This window comes from Vitis riparia, chromosome 3 (genome assembly GCF_004353265.1).
Source record: "Vitis riparia cultivar Riparia Gloire de Montpellier isolate 1030 chromosome 3, EGFV_Vit.rip_1.0, whole genome shotgun sequence".
Classification (NCBI taxonomy): domain Eukaryota; kingdom Viridiplantae; phylum Streptophyta; class Magnoliopsida; order Vitales; family Vitaceae; genus Vitis; species Vitis riparia.
In genome coordinates this window covers 18,935,637-18,953,855 of record NC_048433.1, presented here as the reverse complement: position 1 = coordinate 18,953,855, position 18,219 = coordinate 18,935,637, and the positions used below count along the sequence as shown (strand labels likewise).

The 18,219-nt window shown below is 32.9% G+C and overlaps 1 protein-coding gene across 2 annotated transcripts; it reads left to right on the top strand.

The window, feature by feature from the left end:
* Positions 1–331: 331 nt before the first annotated feature.
* LOC117911067 (probable protein S-acyltransferase 19) lies at positions 332–12,507 on the top strand. 2 transcript variants are annotated; one of them, XM_034825235.1, is made up of 9 exons: positions 332–933; positions 6,483–6,596; positions 7,011–7,424; positions 8,760–8,828; positions 8,968–9,039; positions 9,122–9,250; positions 9,357–9,437; positions 9,674–9,874; positions 10,879–12,507. In XM_034825235.1, exons 1-9 carry the CDS (start codon positions 889–891, stop codon positions 11,968–11,970), a joined length of 2,217 nt encoding a protein of 738 aa, XP_034681126.1. In that variant the 5' UTR covers positions 332–888; the 3' UTR covers positions 11,971–12,507. The 2 variants fall into 2 exon arrangements, with proteins under 2 accessions (XP_034681126.1, XP_034681125.1); XM_034825234.1 differs by lacking the exon at positions 332–933 and adding an exon at positions 5,420–5,735.
* The last annotated feature ends 5,712 nt before the right edge of the window (positions 12,508–18,219 follow it).

Here is an 18,219-nt window from a genome sequence, read left to right as displayed (position 1 = left end):
TTTTTTTTACAAAAAGATTTTTTTTTCCTCAAAATATAGATGTAAATAATTAATATATTTGAAAGATATTTACAAAAAAAAAAAAAAATACTAAAGGAGTTTAGATTCAGAAATGGGAGTATCTCTTTTAATAGATTAATTCTAAAAGTTTCTAGTTTTGTAACTTTTGTTCTCAGATATAATGAAAAATTTAAGATCAGATCTCAAAAGCTCATTTTCAGGAAAAAAAAATGTAGATACATTATGTTTCCTAGCAACCAACCAATCCCCAGCTCCTCAATTTTCAACTCTTTTTTCTTCCTTCAATTTCTCTTAAAGTCTGAACCAGCTCATGTTTCTCCAATACTCCTCACTTTTTCGAATATAATTTGGCTTTCAGAGGAGGGGTTTCTCAGAATCAGATAAACCAGTGGAATCTGTGGCAGATTTAGAGTACAAATGTGGCAGTTAGCAGTGGTGGTGGAGAGAGTGGGGGCAGGAGAATAATAATAGTGGGGTCCGACATTTATATCCCCACCACCCTTTTCCCTCCTCCGTCAACGCCCAAAACTCTTGTCATTTGCGTTTCCACACACCCCCTTCAACACCTTTACTTCTCACACCCTCATTCTCTCTCACTTTCTCCTTTTTCTTGGGTTTTCTTTCTCACAAATTCATCGCAATCCTTCTCAATTTTTTCTTTCTTTTTGGCGTGCAGACAACAATCTAAGTGCCCACCAAACCAATGAGATTTTTCTATTTTTTTTATGGAATTTGTTTTCGAAATGGATTTATTATAGCTTTTGCAGTACAGGTTGGAGATTCTCTTTAGGTGGGAGTCTCTGGGACGGGGGTTTTTTGCTGGGTTATTTTTTTTGGGTGGCGGTTTGGGTTTGAGAAGTGGCAGTGATGGTGAGGAAACATGGATGGCAACTACCAGCCCATACTTTCCAGGTTTAAAGCTCATTTCGCCGTAAATCTGTGTTGATTTCTGTCTAAAACCCTAGTTGCGTTTTCCGTATTGGATGATTGTGTTTTCCAGAGTGGGTTCTCTTGAAATGCTAAAACTAGGGTTTAGTCCATGTTTCTGTAAGTGGGTTTTCGCTTTTGGGTTCTTGTGTGTTGAATGATATTCTTTACTTTTTCTTTTTTCATTTGTGTGTTGAATGATATTCTTTACTTTTCTTTTTTCATTTTAAGTTTTTTTTTTTCTTTTTTAAAACCCTGGACAGGATTTCCTTCATCAGCTGATTGTTTTGTGGGTATTTCTTGAAAAATGCCAAAAGTAGGGTTTAATCCATGTTTTTGTATGTGGGGTTTCATTTGTTCGTTAATATGTGCAGAATGATTAATGCATTGTGACATGGCTTATCTTAAGCTTTAACGCATGGATTTGTTTCTGATTATTACGGATATTCACTGAAAATGCTAAAAATAGTGTCATTTCCTAGTTTTTGTAGGTGTGTTTACATTTTTTGGTTTGTATGTCTTAAATGATATATATTTTTCCGCATTTTAAATTGATTATTATAAGCTTTTATTTATGAATCTGTATCTGGGTTATCTTGCTTCTTTTGAGTTGCATTTAATCCTGCCTATGGGTAAGGAAAAGGGAAATAAATGATTTTTTTTTTAATCTTGGGTTTTGTTTTCTAAATGGTGCTTTTATTATTATTTTTTGATTTAAAAGTGACTGTATTAATCTCTAATTTATGAATGTGTTTCTGGTTTTTCTTATTTCTCTGGATTCATGTTTACTCTCCCTCTAGGTAAAGGAAAATAAGAAATAAATGAGAAATTTGAATCTTGGGTTTTCCATTTGGGATTCAAGAAAACAAAGACCTTCCCTCGTCCGAGTTCTATACGGCTATTTGGCTGAAGTTGGGATTCATGTTTTTAATTTTGGAAAAAGAAACAACAGAAGGTTCAAAATATGGTTTCTTTTATTTTCCTCTGTTTTCTTTGTAACCAATTGGAACCTTTGTTGATGTGGTGTGCCCCACCCCCTCTGCTGTCTTTGCAGGATTAGCTGAGGGTGAGGGGGAGGGCCCCTGTTGAAGACGATGTATGTTTGTTTGTCTCCAGAATGATGCCTATGTTTCTCCTGCTCAATCTGTCTTTTGTGGTTGAGCTCTTTCTAAAAGTTTAATGGGCTTCTAAATTGTGTTATATTAAAGTTGGTTATAGGCTGATTTTATTGGCTGTGCTAGTTTGCGCTGTCTTTTTGTGCTTTGCTTTAGTTTCTGTTTTGGATTGGGTTACTTGGTTTTATCATTCAGGGAATGTTTGACTACATCTCATGGAAAAAAATAGTCATCGAGTATTTTATTTTATCAGCCGGCCTAGTTTACTCTGTCTTTTTGTGTTTTGCTTTTAGTTCATCTTTTGGATGGGATTACTCAGTTTTATTATTTTGGGCATGTTTGATTATACATCATGGAAAAGAAATAATTGTTGAGTATTTTACTTATCAATTGGAGCTTGTCCTTTCGTTCATTCAGTTGCATTTAAAATGAGAGTGCTCATCTCTTTTTAGGATCAATTTTCTTTTATAGGGATCAATATTTAGCTTTCTATGACATGACATTGTTTGTTATTTTCTAGACTTGAGGAGATGACTCCTTTCCTTTTAGTATCTCTATTTCTAGATGGGTTTTGCCTTCAGATTCTACAAAGAACAAAACATGCTTGATTTCCTTGTTCTTAATATATCTTGCTCAGAAAGTGCCTTTCCACGTTTTCATGCAAAGTGGATAGATTGTGAGAAAGATTGGTGGTGGATAAGTTTAGGACTGTAGATGGGGGTAGTGTTCTAAGGAGTTTAAGGGCCCAATGGATTGTGCAGTTTGGCTTGTTATCGGACAGGGTTGGGATGCTTTCATGGTTTTAGTAGCGTGTTGGTGGGTCCAATGGATGCTTAAAGATAATTTTGTCTTTCCTTCTGCTTTTGATAGAGAAGGCTTAGTTGTGAATTTGTGGAGTTAGGGGATGGCAAGATCATTGGAATATGATTTTGTTTTTTTCCCAGAAATTTGCATGATTGGCAGTGAAGGATAAGTGGCTTCTTTCATGACATGCATTTACTAGTGCGGAGTTAGGGTGGTAGGGAGGATTGCTGATAAGGGAAATGTCTAGAAGGGGTTTTTTCTTTTGATGGCTAGGACTTTGGTGAATTGGTGTTTGTCTTTGTAATTCAGCAAGAAGTCTTCTCCATTGCAAGGCAGCAGGCTCTCTTTGATACTTACTCTTCTCCTTCTCTGGTATTTACTGGTTTTCTCTTTCATAAAGGACTCTGTCATTGGACGTGTGGTAACTCATGGGGAAAAGGCATGAGGAATCTTGGAAAGCTATATGCCCCTTAGTTGGTTTTGGTGTATATAGAAAGCTCTGAGAACATTTTATTTTTTGATAGGCAATAATAGAGAATATATTAATAGTGCCTAAGAAAGGATGCACCTAGGTACACGCAATTTGTACAATCTGTGCCAAAAGGCTAGCTAAGAAAATATAAAATAAAAACAAGCTCTCTTCTTGGAGCTCAACTAATTGACAAAGCATATCATGGACATTGAATGGTCATCTATGTACACTCTAACCCATCCAGGAAAAAAAGAAGACATAAAAGTAGAGTTAATTGCCTGATCTGGTTGTTCGGATTGTCAAACAACTCCTTATGTCTTATTTCTTTTATTCCATAAAAGATAGAAAGTGTTATACTTATCAAAAATAAATAAATGAATAAATAAATTACAGAAAGAGGTCTGACTATATGAGGAAGCAATACAAAAGGTAGCTCCTTTGTTTATTATAGGACATTTGAAAGGAGCACGTAGAGGAATCTTTGTAGGTGTTTGAGTTGTGAGTGCATAAACTTGGAGACTTCTAGAGGCCAATGTCTTGGTGCATGAGAACTCCATGGGCTAGGAACTAGTTCTTTGATTTTGCATTGTGTTTATCTATTTCTTGATTGGGGTATGGACTGCTTGAAGTGTTTTGTTTACATCCGATGAACATGGGGTCCTCCCTTTTTTACTTTTCAATTAATTTCTTAATTCATAAAAGTGTGTACTATTTTGATGGCTATGTTCATGTTTGTCAGCTGTCTCTAAGCAAAAGTAGCACACTGTTGGACCTTGATTCTTTTTGATAGGTAAAAGGATATTTTATTAAATAAATAAAGTATACATGATATATACAAAACAACATAAGCCAGAAGGGGTAAATATATAAAAATAAGCAACTGCCTATGGGGAACCTAACCAATCCACAAAATCTATAAAAAAAAACTTTTAATTGTTGGTCCAAACTTTCACAATTCTCAAAGGTTCTCATATTTCTCTCAAAGGCTTTCCTAATTGTTTAGACCTAGATTCTATGTCATGAAGGTCTAAATTCTAATTCAATTTATCCCTTTGGAAGCACGCTCACATGTGTGGCCCCTTATTTGAGGAAAACAATTGTGGGCTAAACTTATTTCTGAACCAGGCAAGGTCCAATACTATTTGTTTATGGGGGATTTCAGAAGGGAAACACTATCACTGGGGCACTTTCTCTTGGTATCCACAAGTTCTGATGGCCTAAATCTTGTGGCACATGTTTAACAGAAATAAAGGGACAGATTTGGGTCCCAACTGCAAAATTTGGTTCTATGTGAATTGTATTTGACCAAGGGGGTCAGATTGTGCAGAGAAGAGACACATGTATGCTTTGACTGGTTGCATGTACATATATGGCATTGCATTGGAAATGAAATTTCATTTAATGGCCAATTTGGCACTAAATTTGGAAGGTGCAGATCTCCCATACAAGCCTAAATATTGGGGAATAAAAGGAGACTTACAAGATAGCAAAATAGGATGCAGCCTGTTGTAGCTTTGCTCTTTTTGGAGTTATGTCTAATGTCTATACTGCCTCTTTCAATTTGTTGTTAATTTTGGACTTCTTGATGTATTCCATCATACTACTACTTGTATCTACCATCTAGTTTTCCTTTTTTTTAATAATTATAGAAACTTAGAAAAAGGGAAAATTAACTGTTTCCTTCGTTTAAAATTGAGGAGGGGTCTTCTTACTATTATCTCTCTGGTACCCTCTGCTGACTTCTTTGTTCCATATAATCAGTATTACTTGATTTTTTTTTCCTTTCTTGTTAATTATTTATTTTCCGTCTTAAAGAGTGCAAAATTTTATACTCCTTATGGGTCAACCTGAAGCTCTAGCCTCCTCCAAGCTCTCAGGAAGATTGAACCACGGGTTCTATTCCACAAGCTATTCTGACTTCCTTAGTGGAAGGGTAAATTGTTATCGACTTCATGATCTTTGAAAATGTATTAGCACCTATCCAACTTGGATTCCCCGGTGAACTTAAAGTATACCTTAAGAGATTGTGGGGGCTAGTTTGGGGAGCATTTCAATGATAAAATGATTCTTCTTCCGACAGATATGCACTGCCAGCCAGTCCCGAATAACACTCCTCAATTGCATATCTTTGATCTCCTTCATGATGGACTCTGCAGTGAAACAACAATGCCTTTGGAACCTTGTTGGAAGCTTGTTTATCTAGGAAAATCTTTGCATTTTCCATCATCCAAATTCCCCAATCTGTGGCCAGAATGAATTGGACTAAATGCTCTTGCTTCTTTCTACTCTTGCTGGCAAAAGAATTCTCCATTATGCTATTATTCCCATTAGGTGCTACTCAAGATTTACATGACAAGCAAAATGGTCATTGGAGTGGAGACGGTGATAAACAAGTGGTATTTATTTCCTGACTGGTCCTGCACATAACTCATGTCAAGCAAGGGGTTTTGAATTGCCTTCTAGCTTGAAGCTTCACACTGTTAACTGTTTTATGGCAACTGTTCTAACCTGGGAATGCTACTTTGAAGTCTTTGGACCAAGGCTTTGAATTCAACTTTGTGTGTATTTGTGTGGATAAGGATATTGTTCATTGTTATTATTATTATCATTATTTTATAACAAATGCTTGGAATAGTTTATTGTTTGTAAGTTGAATTTTTATAATAATTAACAGAAATTTATGTTGTAAATAATGAAGTTATAATGGTTTTCATGAAAATGCAAACTGAAGTGAAAGAGTAGGATATCCTTAGACAACTAACAGGGATGGGAAGTTGTAGGTCATCACCTTCTGTCTTCCCCCCTTTCATCCCTCCTACCATCCCCACTCAACCCATTAAAAAAAAGAAAAAAAGCAAGAAAAGAAACAGAAAAAAATTGAAGAGAAACCTTGTAATGGTAAATGAAGAAATGTGGTTTTTTCAATATCTGTTTATATCTGTAAAAGCTGGAAAATGATTGAAAATTTTGTTTTAAAAAAGAAATTCATCTTCTGTGCAGCTTAACATAATGATAATATCACAAGTCTATTGTTGTGGTTGATCTTTCATATATTTGAAGTGTTTGTGTTTTCATGGTCTATATATAACTATATTTCTAATTTCTGAACTTATTTTCTGAACATCTAGTATTATCTTGGATAGGTTGTTGCAATCACTGTATTCTGCTTGTTAGTCGTTGCCTTCTATGCTTTCTTTGCCCCTTTTGTTGGAGGCCGGATCTGGGAGTACGCATTGATCGGCACTTACTCTCCGGTGGTAAGTGAATTCATTTTAAATCTACATATCCAACTTTATTTCTTCCTGATTTGAAATGCTGCATGTATCCTTGAATTTGGATGCTTCATCAACAGAAAAGTAGATTTGAAAAATGGTTCTATTAAGATTTCCATTACTTCATTTTGAGGGACAAGAAGATTGATACCTGTTGAAAATATATACTTAGGTTCTCCTAAATAAAGAAACGACTATTTTATTTAAATAGCATGACCATACATGGCTCCTCATCTCTATTCATTACTCCAGTAACACTCTCTTACCATCATTTCTGTCGTAATAGTGACACATCAATATATTTGCATATGATGGAATCCTTTTCGTGATTTCATTATTTAAGCAAAACTTAGACTTTATAACTGAGCTGTTCCTCTTATTCTTGTTATGGCATTGCAGGCACTCCTTGTTTTCATTCTTTATGTTCGGTGCACTGCAATCAACCCGGCAGATCCTGGCATTTTGTCCAAATTTGATAATCAAGCAATTGATGAACCCAACACAAAGCATGGATTATCAGCCAAGGACTTGCCCACAAAATTTGATGAAATTGGGAATGGGCCACAGTCTTCTCCATCATCAGCTTCTAGAAGTTCTATAGCAGCAGCTAACTCTAGCAGGAAAGGTTCAGTGGGTGAAGTTGGGAAGGTAGATATTCCTGTGAAATCTCCAAGTAGGAAATCATCTTGTTGTAATTTTGGAGGAATTTTCTGCGCATTGTTTGTACATGAGGATTGCCGCAAACAAGAAGGTACAGCTGAGCAACAGGGCGCAGGTGAAGATGCTTTATTCTGCACATTGTGCAATGCTGAGGTAATTTTCTACTGCATGTCTATATACTTATGTAAACTTGAAGTCCTGAGCAGCTCAAAGTTATATCTTATTAATACAATGCTTTTTCTAATGGATGCCATGGTTTTCTTATAGATTACTGATTGGCATAATAGTAAAACTAATAAACCACAATTTATACTACCTTTTTAGGTCTTCCAAGAGCAACTTTAGTAGTTCCTAATCGTATAATAGAATTATTTGTGCTATATGTACTTTAGATCAACCAAAGATTGGTTTTGTTAAGGCCCCTAATTTGAAGACCAATCCAACCTTAATTTTTGACCCTTTTCCACCCAAGACCAGTCCCTATGTCAAAACTTAAATCCAGGGTTCTTGGATGAGTTAGGCTTGACTTAGGCCAAGTTCAGCTTGTCAAATTTTTGGCTCTAAATGTAAGGGGAGTAATTTATGTAAGAAATGAAGTTTCTTATCATTGTCTAACCCTTGGCAATCAAAACTTTAAATTGGATTTCATTTTCTTCTGCAACTCCCAGTCTCAACTGAAAAAAGAATCTTATTAAATGACAGATGTTCTTCCACAACTCCCCCATGCCATCATATTTCTTGTACATGTTTTCTATTCCCTAATTGGTGCTCTAATGTTAAAATCTAAGGGATATTGCATACTTATATGACATAGACCAAATGAACAAGGCTATCTTCCATCTGAGAAACTTGGTGAGATAAAGTTTTAATGATGATACCATGCACCTTACATCCGCTTTCATCATCATAATATCAGCCTGTTATTCATCATTCTAATATTAGTTTGTTAAACCTTGAGAATCTGCAATTGGACTACCTCCGGGGTTGGTTTTTTTGGAGGAGAAGAGGTGCCACTTGGAGAGGAGGGGAAGGTTAGGGATTTGAAATTCTGGCTTTGTTTAGTGAAGTGTTTCATTGAGGTCTGCCATGGAGTGAAATAGAATATGAAAGAACTTGTAGGGAAATATAAGAGGAGATAGTAAGGAGGGGGTGCTCTGGTCAGGTAAGGGTTCCTTAGTGGAGAGGGGCCTTGGAAAGGTATTCAGGAGGGTGGGATGATTCCTTGAAGCTGATTCAGTTCAGATGAGGTATTGGAATGACTTTTCTTGTGGAGATTACCATCTAAAATTCAGTTTCGGAGAGGTTTTTGCAAGTTTGATTCACCGTCCTAAATTGTCCTAAATCTCACAATCACCCTTCTCTCCCTCATTATCCTTCTCTAACATTAAACTTTGGTTATGATGTAGACATGCCCACATGCAGCTTATGGTCTAACAATATTTCCTTTTGGGCTTTTTTTATTTACCAAGAAAATTTTTCATGTTGCAGGTACGCAAATTCAGCAAACACTGTAGAAGTTGTGACAAATGTGTGGATGGATTTGATCACCATTGTCGGGTATTTTTTTGCTCTCAAGTGCTCTTTACAGACACCTCTGGAATACCTTTCAATTTGTTTTGTGACTATAATTATTATTGTTGTTGTTATTATTATTACTTCTACTACTTGAAATTAACACCATTATATTCCAATGCAGTGGCTTAACAATTGTGTGGGGAGGAAAAATTATGTAACTTTTATCTCCCTTATGGCCATCAGTCTCATTTGGGTATGTGCAGAAGCCTAAGTGTTGTACTTTAAAATAAATGTCTTAAACTGCTAATGGATCTCCCCCACTTTCTCTCTCTCAGCTTGTTATCGAAGTTGGAGTTGGTATTGCTGTCCTAGTGCGTTGCTTTGTTAATAAGAAAGGCATGGAGACTGAAATCATTGATAGACTTGGAAATGGTTTCTCCCGTGCTCCATTTGCAACTGTTGTGGTATATCTCATCTCAAATGTGCCTTCCATTGAAGCTAACATCTGATACTTAATTGTAATAAATTATTAAGAATTCTAATGTTAATGATAGAATTCACTCTGCACAGGTCATATGTTCTGCAGTTTCATTGCTGGCTTGTGTACCTTTGGGTGAACTTTTCTTTTTCCACATAATACTGATTAGAAAGGTAAGTAGTCGAGAAAATTCAGATACTAGGTTCATTTTTCATAATGCTCTGTTTGGCAACTGGTTAATCAAGGAAAAGAAATAAAAATTTGAAATTGTACATCCATCTGGTGTTGAATTACTGACCAGAGCATAAAAATGAGGCAATGGTTAGAAGAAAAAGAGGTTCCATTTTCATAGCAATCTAAATGAATTTGATTTTCTCTCTCCCTTTCCCAATCCGTCCCACTGAATTAGGGTATTACAACGTATGAGTATGTTGTGGCGATGAGGGCCATGAGTGAGGCACCAGCAGGAGCATCTGTTGATGAAGAATTGCCGAATGTGCTATACTCACCATCAGGATCAGCGACAACTGGCTTGAGTGGTGGAAGTTCCCTGGGACTGCAATACAAGGGGGCATGGTGTACCCCTCCGAGAGTCTTTGTTGATTATCAGGTACAGTCATTTAGAAGTTAGTTACCATTCATTTATTTACTTTTATTTGTTACAAAGTAGCATGAAGCTTCCAGAGCATGTTTGCTCAAATATTTTACCATTGAGCCATGGTTCTACACTCCCAAATTGCTTTAAGCACATGAAGCATCCTCTTCCCAGGATGCTTCATGTGCTTAAATGATTACTCAATAAGCAGCTAAACATCATTGAAACTATGTGGATGCATGTATAATAATTATGAGTATTTTGCCATCTTAGGTTGCATCCTAAATACACTGGATTTTTGCTAGGTGGGGTTTTCATGTTGCTGCTTTTGTTTTCTTGCTATGAATCCCTCCCATTTGACAAGGAAAATTTTTTCATGGGTTTCAATGTATACATCAACTCATCGTCTTGAATCACGAGTTGGCTCAACCTTTATAATTTGGGCTTGAAAATGTTCACTAGTTTATCACATGCGTCCATCAAAGTTAATGTGCTTATGTTTGTCAACACATTCGAGGATAAAGAATGTGAAGCTTCAATCCAATGAGTTGAGGCCTGAAATTTTAAATGGTAAAAGTAAAACTGAGATGGTAGGTCACAGTGGTGTTGTAGTTTGTATACTAAAATTTGGGCCATGAAGTTCATGCAAAGGAGTTCTCCTGGTAGCCTTGACTAATTTTTATTCTCCAACCTGATTGTATCACATGTACTGTATGGTGATGCTTTTAATATCATTTCCTCAATGCAAAATCATTCTTGACCTCTTTTTGGTTTTTGTTTTTTGAATTCCTGAGATGCTTGCCTAACTGTTTTGGTACAATTTGATTCTTTATTTTTAGCATTTATTTCTTGATCAGTTTCTTATAATGACTGGGACAAAATAATTTCTAAATCCTGTATTGGTCAAATACAGGAAAGCCTTGGTACATATCCGCTTGTTTTTTTTCCTTTGATTTAATTTTTATCTGATGGTGAACAATATATTTTTCTCTCTCTCCATTTTGAAATAATTGTATCAGGATGAAGTTATACCTCACTTGGATCCTGGAATGGTCCCATCTACTGTGGATCCAGATGCAGCTGGATTTGCAGAAAGAGGGAACAAGGTTCCTAAAAGGCCAGTCCGGATCAGTGCTTGGAGGCTTGCAAAGTTAGATTCAAATGAGGCCGTGAGAGCAGCAGCCAAAGCGAGGGCATCCTCTTCCGTTCTCCGGCCAGTTGACAACCGCCATGTAGCAGATCCTGAATTGAGTTCCAGTGGGAACATAAGTGTCACAAGCAGTTTGAGCACAGACATGGGGGCAAATAAGGAACTCAAGAATGATCTGAGACTTTCTCCCATCAGAAACTCTCTTGCTCCTAGTCAAGGTAGTCGGGATGAATATGAGACTGGGACTCAAAGTGTTAGTAGCTTCAGCAGTCCTAGCCATGTTCATGAATCGGTCACACTAAGCCCTCTCCCACAAGCTCATGGTGTGGGTCACTTTACTGCAGCTACCTCAGCTCCTACCTTTGTTCATGATCGACCATTTACTTCTAGAGCAGTATTTCCTAATATCAGCCACCAGTCGACCCATCCTTCTACTGGATTTGAAGAAAAAATCATTCAAAAAGGAGGCAGTACTGATCCCTTATTGCTTTCTGCTCCAGCTGCTTCTCTACTTAGAGATGTGAAAAGGACATCAGTGGTGTGGGACCAAGAAGCCGGAAGATATGTATCAGTCCCTGTATCAGCTTCAGAAGCTCGAAACAGATCAACCATACAAATAGGAATATCAAACCCTACCACAGAAATGGGTGGCTATGGTAGAAGACCTGTTGTTCCACCTCAAGAATCTACATCATCTGCGTTAAAGGCTCCAGCTCAGCAATCTGAGAAGCTGATGTATACAGGAGAGTCTATCTTCTTTGGTGGCCCGCGGTTGATTGTTCCAGTTAGGGATGGTTTGAGAAATGAGAGGGGTTCAGGGCCAAGAGAGGGCCAAGAGAGGGTGGCGCTGAACTTGCCCAGGGAGTCAAGATTCAAGAGGGATTCAGCCTCAAACCAGCTTCCTGTGTTCATCCCTGGGGGTTTCGAGCAGAAGCCTCCATCTGGGTTGGGTTTAAAGTAGTTGATGACTTTGAAGTAAATGTATGATTTTTTCCCTCCAGCTATCAGGGTTGATGAATGGAGTGCTATGCAAATCGAAGAGACCTGTGCTAGGAGCTGCTCTTGACCCGCCACTAACATGATTGAATTGCGAGCCTTTGAGCAGGTCTTCCTCAGGGACAGGTTTTCTGACTTGGTGCATCCAAGGAGGGGAGAAGTTTTCCAGGTCAGGATGTGATCCTAGAAACTCTTCTCTCTTACATTGTGGCCAAAGCTTTTTGCTCTCTCTAAAAATCATTTTAGCCCTGTATGACTGAGCTTCATTTATAGGTCTTGAAAATTCATCACTTTAGTCTCAATTTAACTATTTCTGATTCCTCTTGTTGATCTCCCATATTTGGTCATACTCTGTAGTTTTTGAATGGAAGAGGCATGTTTAGGTGGGGAGAAAACCCAATTCCTGCTAAGAGTGATGATGTAACGACCCACTCCTTTTATGTAGATATTGTTTGTTCCTAGTTCCTCACAACTTTAAAATGCATTTATATAGTTAAGATGAGTCTATTGCATATATATTACAAGGAATTGAATGTCTCCCAAGTCAATGTGGGCATCACATATAAAATGAGTATAGATGACAAAAATGGCTACTGAAAAGATAGATTATCATGAAGGAATTTTAGGCTAATAGTCAAGACAATTTGGTAGGAAGTATCAATGAATTGAAGTTGAGGGTCAAACTTGCAAACTTTCTTTCTAAACTACTAGTGCTGATGATAATTCAGGAGATGTAACACTGAAAGGATGCCTTTTGTCATTTATACATATACCTCTGCTAGAACTTATTTATTTATATTAGGTAGTTTTATTCTTTAATCCTAACCAATAAATTGCTAAGTTTGTATTTCTTATGTTGATTAACACTATTGGATGTTAATATTAATAGATTTGTATATATTTGCAATGGACAAATACATGGTATCGATTCAATATCATAGCGAACTTTTAGTCTGGCCATTCAGGTGATGGTGAATCTAGGTTGTTGAATCAACTCCTATCATGTTTCTTGTTGATCTCTATCAAAAAGAGGATGAATTTTAGACACACTAGAAAATACCATTCTTGTGATAATGCCTTACACATGAAATTGTCCCAAGGGTTGTGAAGGATGGTTTTTAATTGCTCTACTGGACCAAGTATCATACATGGAAATGGAAATGCCTTCAGGTGTAGCTCAGCAGTAGTGTCTTCTGGGAATCAACCAAATGTTGTGAGCTCAGCCTTTCCAATACTCAAATAGTTTAGGGTTATATTGTTTAGGTTATGTTTAGTTCTTGGAGAGATTGAGGGGGAAAAATGAAGAGGGAAAATATATGAGGTTAAGGAAAATTTATAAAATAAATCTATATATATTTTCAGTTTTTCTTTCTGTTCATTTTTTTCTCCTTTTAGGTATGAAGATTTTCAATAGGGAATTTTTTTTTTTTTTTTTTTTTATAATTCTCTAAAAATATAAATTGTTATGTGTTATACTCATGTGAAAAAAAAAATTGATTTTCTTATTTATATAAATTTTGTAAAGGTGAAAAATGAGCCATTATCATACTTGTGGTGTATGCCCTAAACTTCAATGGAAATATCTGCTGTTGGAGGTTGAAAAAACATGTAGGACCGCATGGCCTTAAAGGAATCTCAAAAGAGTTGGGAGACTCCATCTTTCTCCCCACTACACTCCATGCCATTGTACTCTTGTTGGATAAGGCCATAGAAAAGTCCACGTCAACTTGGAAAATGGAATCCTCCAATTTTGGATTCCAATATTACCCCTCCTGGGTATCTTTTTAGATAAAACAAGTATTTTAAAAAATAATAATTAAAAATTTTACATTCCCAAGTTACCCCTCATGGGTATCTTTAGATAAAAGTATCAAAAAAAAAATTTTTAATTAATAAAAAATTTATGTGGTTAATCTATGGACATATGAATAAAATAATATTTTTAAAAATTGATTTATTAAAAGGTTTTATTATCTCAATAAATAAAAATTATATCTAAATAATACTTTAGAGTCTTTGGAATTTTTTTTGAAAATATTTTTCTAGTTTGAAAAATATGTTCAAAATTCCGAGATTAAAACCATTTTTAATAATTTATTCAAATAGATTATCTTATAAAATTATTTTCAAAAAGCATAGTCAAAAACTGAATTTTGAGAACTGTCTTTAAAATCGTTACCAAACATTCCCTAGTCATTTGGGATTTGTTCGGGCATTATTTTTAAGAACAAATTTTTATTATTAAAAATAAAAAACACCTTTAACAACTAAAATCTATTTTTTATTTTTTATTTTTAAGAATAAAAAAGAATGTGTTTTTAAAAAATATCTTTTATTTTTATTTTATATTATTTCATTTAATTTTTTAAGAATTATTTTAAAAAATAGTTAAATGAACATGTAGAATGATTAAAAATATTTTAGGTTTTCAAATGTACTTTTATTTTACAAAAATTAGATAATAATTTTAAAAAATCGTTCTTATCAACTATTTTTCAAAATTATTTTTTAAAAACGATTATGAAACATACCCTTTTATTTTATTTTTAACTATTACTAATAATTTACAATTATGTAAGAATTAATTATTGTATTTTCTCGCCCACATCTTTTCTTTTAATATAAAATAAAAATAATGTATTTTTAAGCCTCTAATCCTGACAAATTATTAAATTTAATAAATTTGTTGGGACCTGTCCAAGTACATTGAATGTGGCTGAGCACCCCTAAAAACAAAAAGGAAAATCGTAATCAAATCTTGGATTTGACGATGTGTTATTTATTTATTTTTTTAAATAATTTGTACAATACAAATTAAGCATTATAATAAAAAAGTAATAAATATATGAAAATCTCCCATCTGCCAGCTAGCAAACATAATTGCCACGTCAGAATGTCTTTTAATACTTAATTTGTCATACATGTTAATTTCATAGCTTATGATGATGCGTGGAATGTAATTTATGGACAAGAAAAGGTTACAAGTTCTTTAGATAAGGGTATGGCAAAGTCCATGAAAACTTGGAAAATGGAATCATCCAATTTTACATTCCAAGGTTACCCCTCGCGATATCTTTAGATAAACAATATAAAAAAAAAGACAATATATCCTAAATTAATTAAAATTTTATATAATTCCAAATTATTTAATCTTTATATAGATGAGGAAAAAAAAAACAAAATGAAATGAGTTACAAATATAATTTATCAATTTTGAATATGTTTTTATATATAATTTCAAATAAATAAATAAAGAAATAAGAATTTCATATGTTGTTTAAAAGTTATTGTTATTTTTTAATTTTAAAAACAAAAAATAAGAATTATATCTAAATAATACTTTAGGATCTCTTTGGCAAATGTTTTAAAATATTTTTCTAATTTCAAAAATATGTTTAAATTTTTTGGAATAAAAACTATTTTAATAATCAATTCAAATAGATTATCCTAAACAATGTTATGAGAAGGCATTCCTAACACGAAGAATAAGTGTGGAACATTCTATTAGATACAAGATTATAATAGTTTCACAATAATGGCAAGAAGACCATTTTTGAAAATTAAGTTTTGAAAACGGAATTTTGATAATTATTTTTAAAATCATTACCAAACATATCCTTAATCATTTATATTTTATTTTCAAATATTACTATAATTCACAATTATTGGTGTGAGTATTCAACTAGGTTGGAAATTATATACAAAATTTTTAAGTGTCTGCTAACTCAGTTTTTAGAATCGGTCCTTAAATTACTTGTCTAATGAAAGTCTTGACATGTAAGTTGAGGTTGGAGATGGATGAAATTGAATCAACCAAGTTTTTAAAATTATTATTTTTCTTAAAATATTTTTTAAAAAGAGTTAGACAAGCTTGGGAAGCATTTTTTTTTTTACTAAGAGTTCAAATGCTCTATTTATTCCAATGTTGGTCCAGATTTGGGTCAAATTGATTTAGATTATTTTTTCTTGATGTTATCTTAACCGTTGAATCAAAGACTTATTTCATTTAAAAAACCTAAAAATTGCTTCCTATGATACGGAGATATTAGTAATCTTTTGTTTCCTTACCCTCTTGAGTTCTCCTCTCTTACCAAATTAAAGGTTGGCTACTAAGAAAATCCTCTTTTAACCCTTGATTTCCAAATAGATTTTCATCAATTTTTTTTAAAAATTGGTTCATTATTCCTATTCATTCATCTCTCATTTTCTTAATTAATTAGGTTTGAGTGAAAACTCATTTTCTTCTTGTGTGAATTTAAGAAGAGACTGAGATTAAACTTGGTGCAAACTTCAAGTATACTCTTCAAAATAAAAAGAAAGTGTGAAGTTAAAAGTGGAAAAAGACTAATCAAGTGATTTGAGAATGATCAGTAGATTCGAGTTAGATAATATTTAATTTTTGTTTTTCATAGTGGACATTTTTTATCGGTTGTAGGTCTAAGGTTTTTTATTTCTTTAGAAAATTTTCATGTTAAAATCTCATGCCATTGTTTTTTTCTCTCATTCTATGGTTTGATTTTTTTTTTTTTTTAAATATGATATCATTTTTACTTAGGTATATAAGTTGAATGGAAGAAAAATGAACTAAAATAGGTGGATAATATTTTTCTGTTAATTTTGATTAATGGTATCAATTAGTAATCGGAAATGAGTGTAAGGAGATAATTATTCTTATGAAATAATTTTTGAAAGTATTGAAGTATTTGCACATGGGTTGCATTTGTAAATTATTAGAAAGAATGTTGTTGCATATATGCTTGTACGTAAAAGTTTTATTCTTTTATACTGTGGGAAGAGAATAAATTGTGAGAAATCAAAGGGAAGGGAACATTGAATGTGGTTGATCACCACACCCCTCTTAAAAGTACTAATAAAAAGAAAATTCTAATTGAATCTTGCATTTAACAATGTATTATTTATTTATTTATTGATTGAAAATAATTTGCACAATATAAATTAAATATTATAATAAAAATAATAATAATATACAATTTTTTTTAATATTTTTTAAAAAATTGCCGGGTCTCTTAATACTTGATTTGTAATATTTTTTAAGGTCATAATTTATGCTGAAGCTTGGTATGTAATGGGCTTATGTATATATATATAATAAAAAATGCATTAATTTCATCTTAATTTTATTTTGAATTATAAGGAAAGAAGATAAAAAATAAAAAATTTATAAACTTTTTTTATTATATAAAAAATTGAGGAAAATAAATTAAAATTGTTAAATTTCCCAAACCTTTTTTTAGTTTTAAGGAATATCTCAATCTCTCTATGTATATAAAGCATTTTCTTTCTTCTTTTCCTCAAGAAAGAAGTAATTTTTTTTTTTAGGAAAATATTTTTATTTTTATTTTTAGTTTACTCTAGAAAATATAAAATAAAATTAAAATTGCTTATAAACTAACATGTTCTTAAATTATTTAATTTTTATATAAGGATAAAAAATAAATAAAATAAATTTAAAGAAACATATAAAATAAATTTATTAACTTTAAATCTATTTTGATTTTTTTCCATCTCTTTTATCCTTTCTTCTTATTTTTTTTCCTAAATTTTTAAACAACCAAACATAGGGTTAGTATTTTTTTTTTCTTTTACCATTTTTTCATGGCTTCGAGATTTAAGAAAATTAATTTTTAATTTTTTTTATTTAGTATTTTCTAAGAGCTAGACATAAATTGAGATTTAAACAAATAAAATAAAATATAAAAGATTAATGTATCATTTATTATTAATTTAATTTTTATACTTATAGAATAAAACTTAGTGGATGTTTGGTATACCAACTTAAAGTGACTTAATAATGTAAATAAGTTATTAAGTAAATTAAGTATATTTGATAAAATAATTTAATGGTATGACTTAAAAGTTAAAAATAATTTTAAGTAATAAGTAAAACTAATTAACTTAATATTAAGTCCACATCTTTATTTTACCTTTTTACCCCTATGATCTCCTCTGCTACTTCACCACCTCTTCTGTGACTCAACATCTTTTGCCTTAATTATAATTTATGAGAATAAATATGTTAATTTGATGATTTAAAATATGTTTTAAGTTAACTTTATCAAATAACCTTAATATTTAATATTTAAAATAATAATTAAATAATAAGTTTTAAGTTAACAATTTAATATAATTTAACTTAAAATCAACTTAAATAATTAAGTATTAAATTTTACCAAATACTCCTTAGTACTAAACT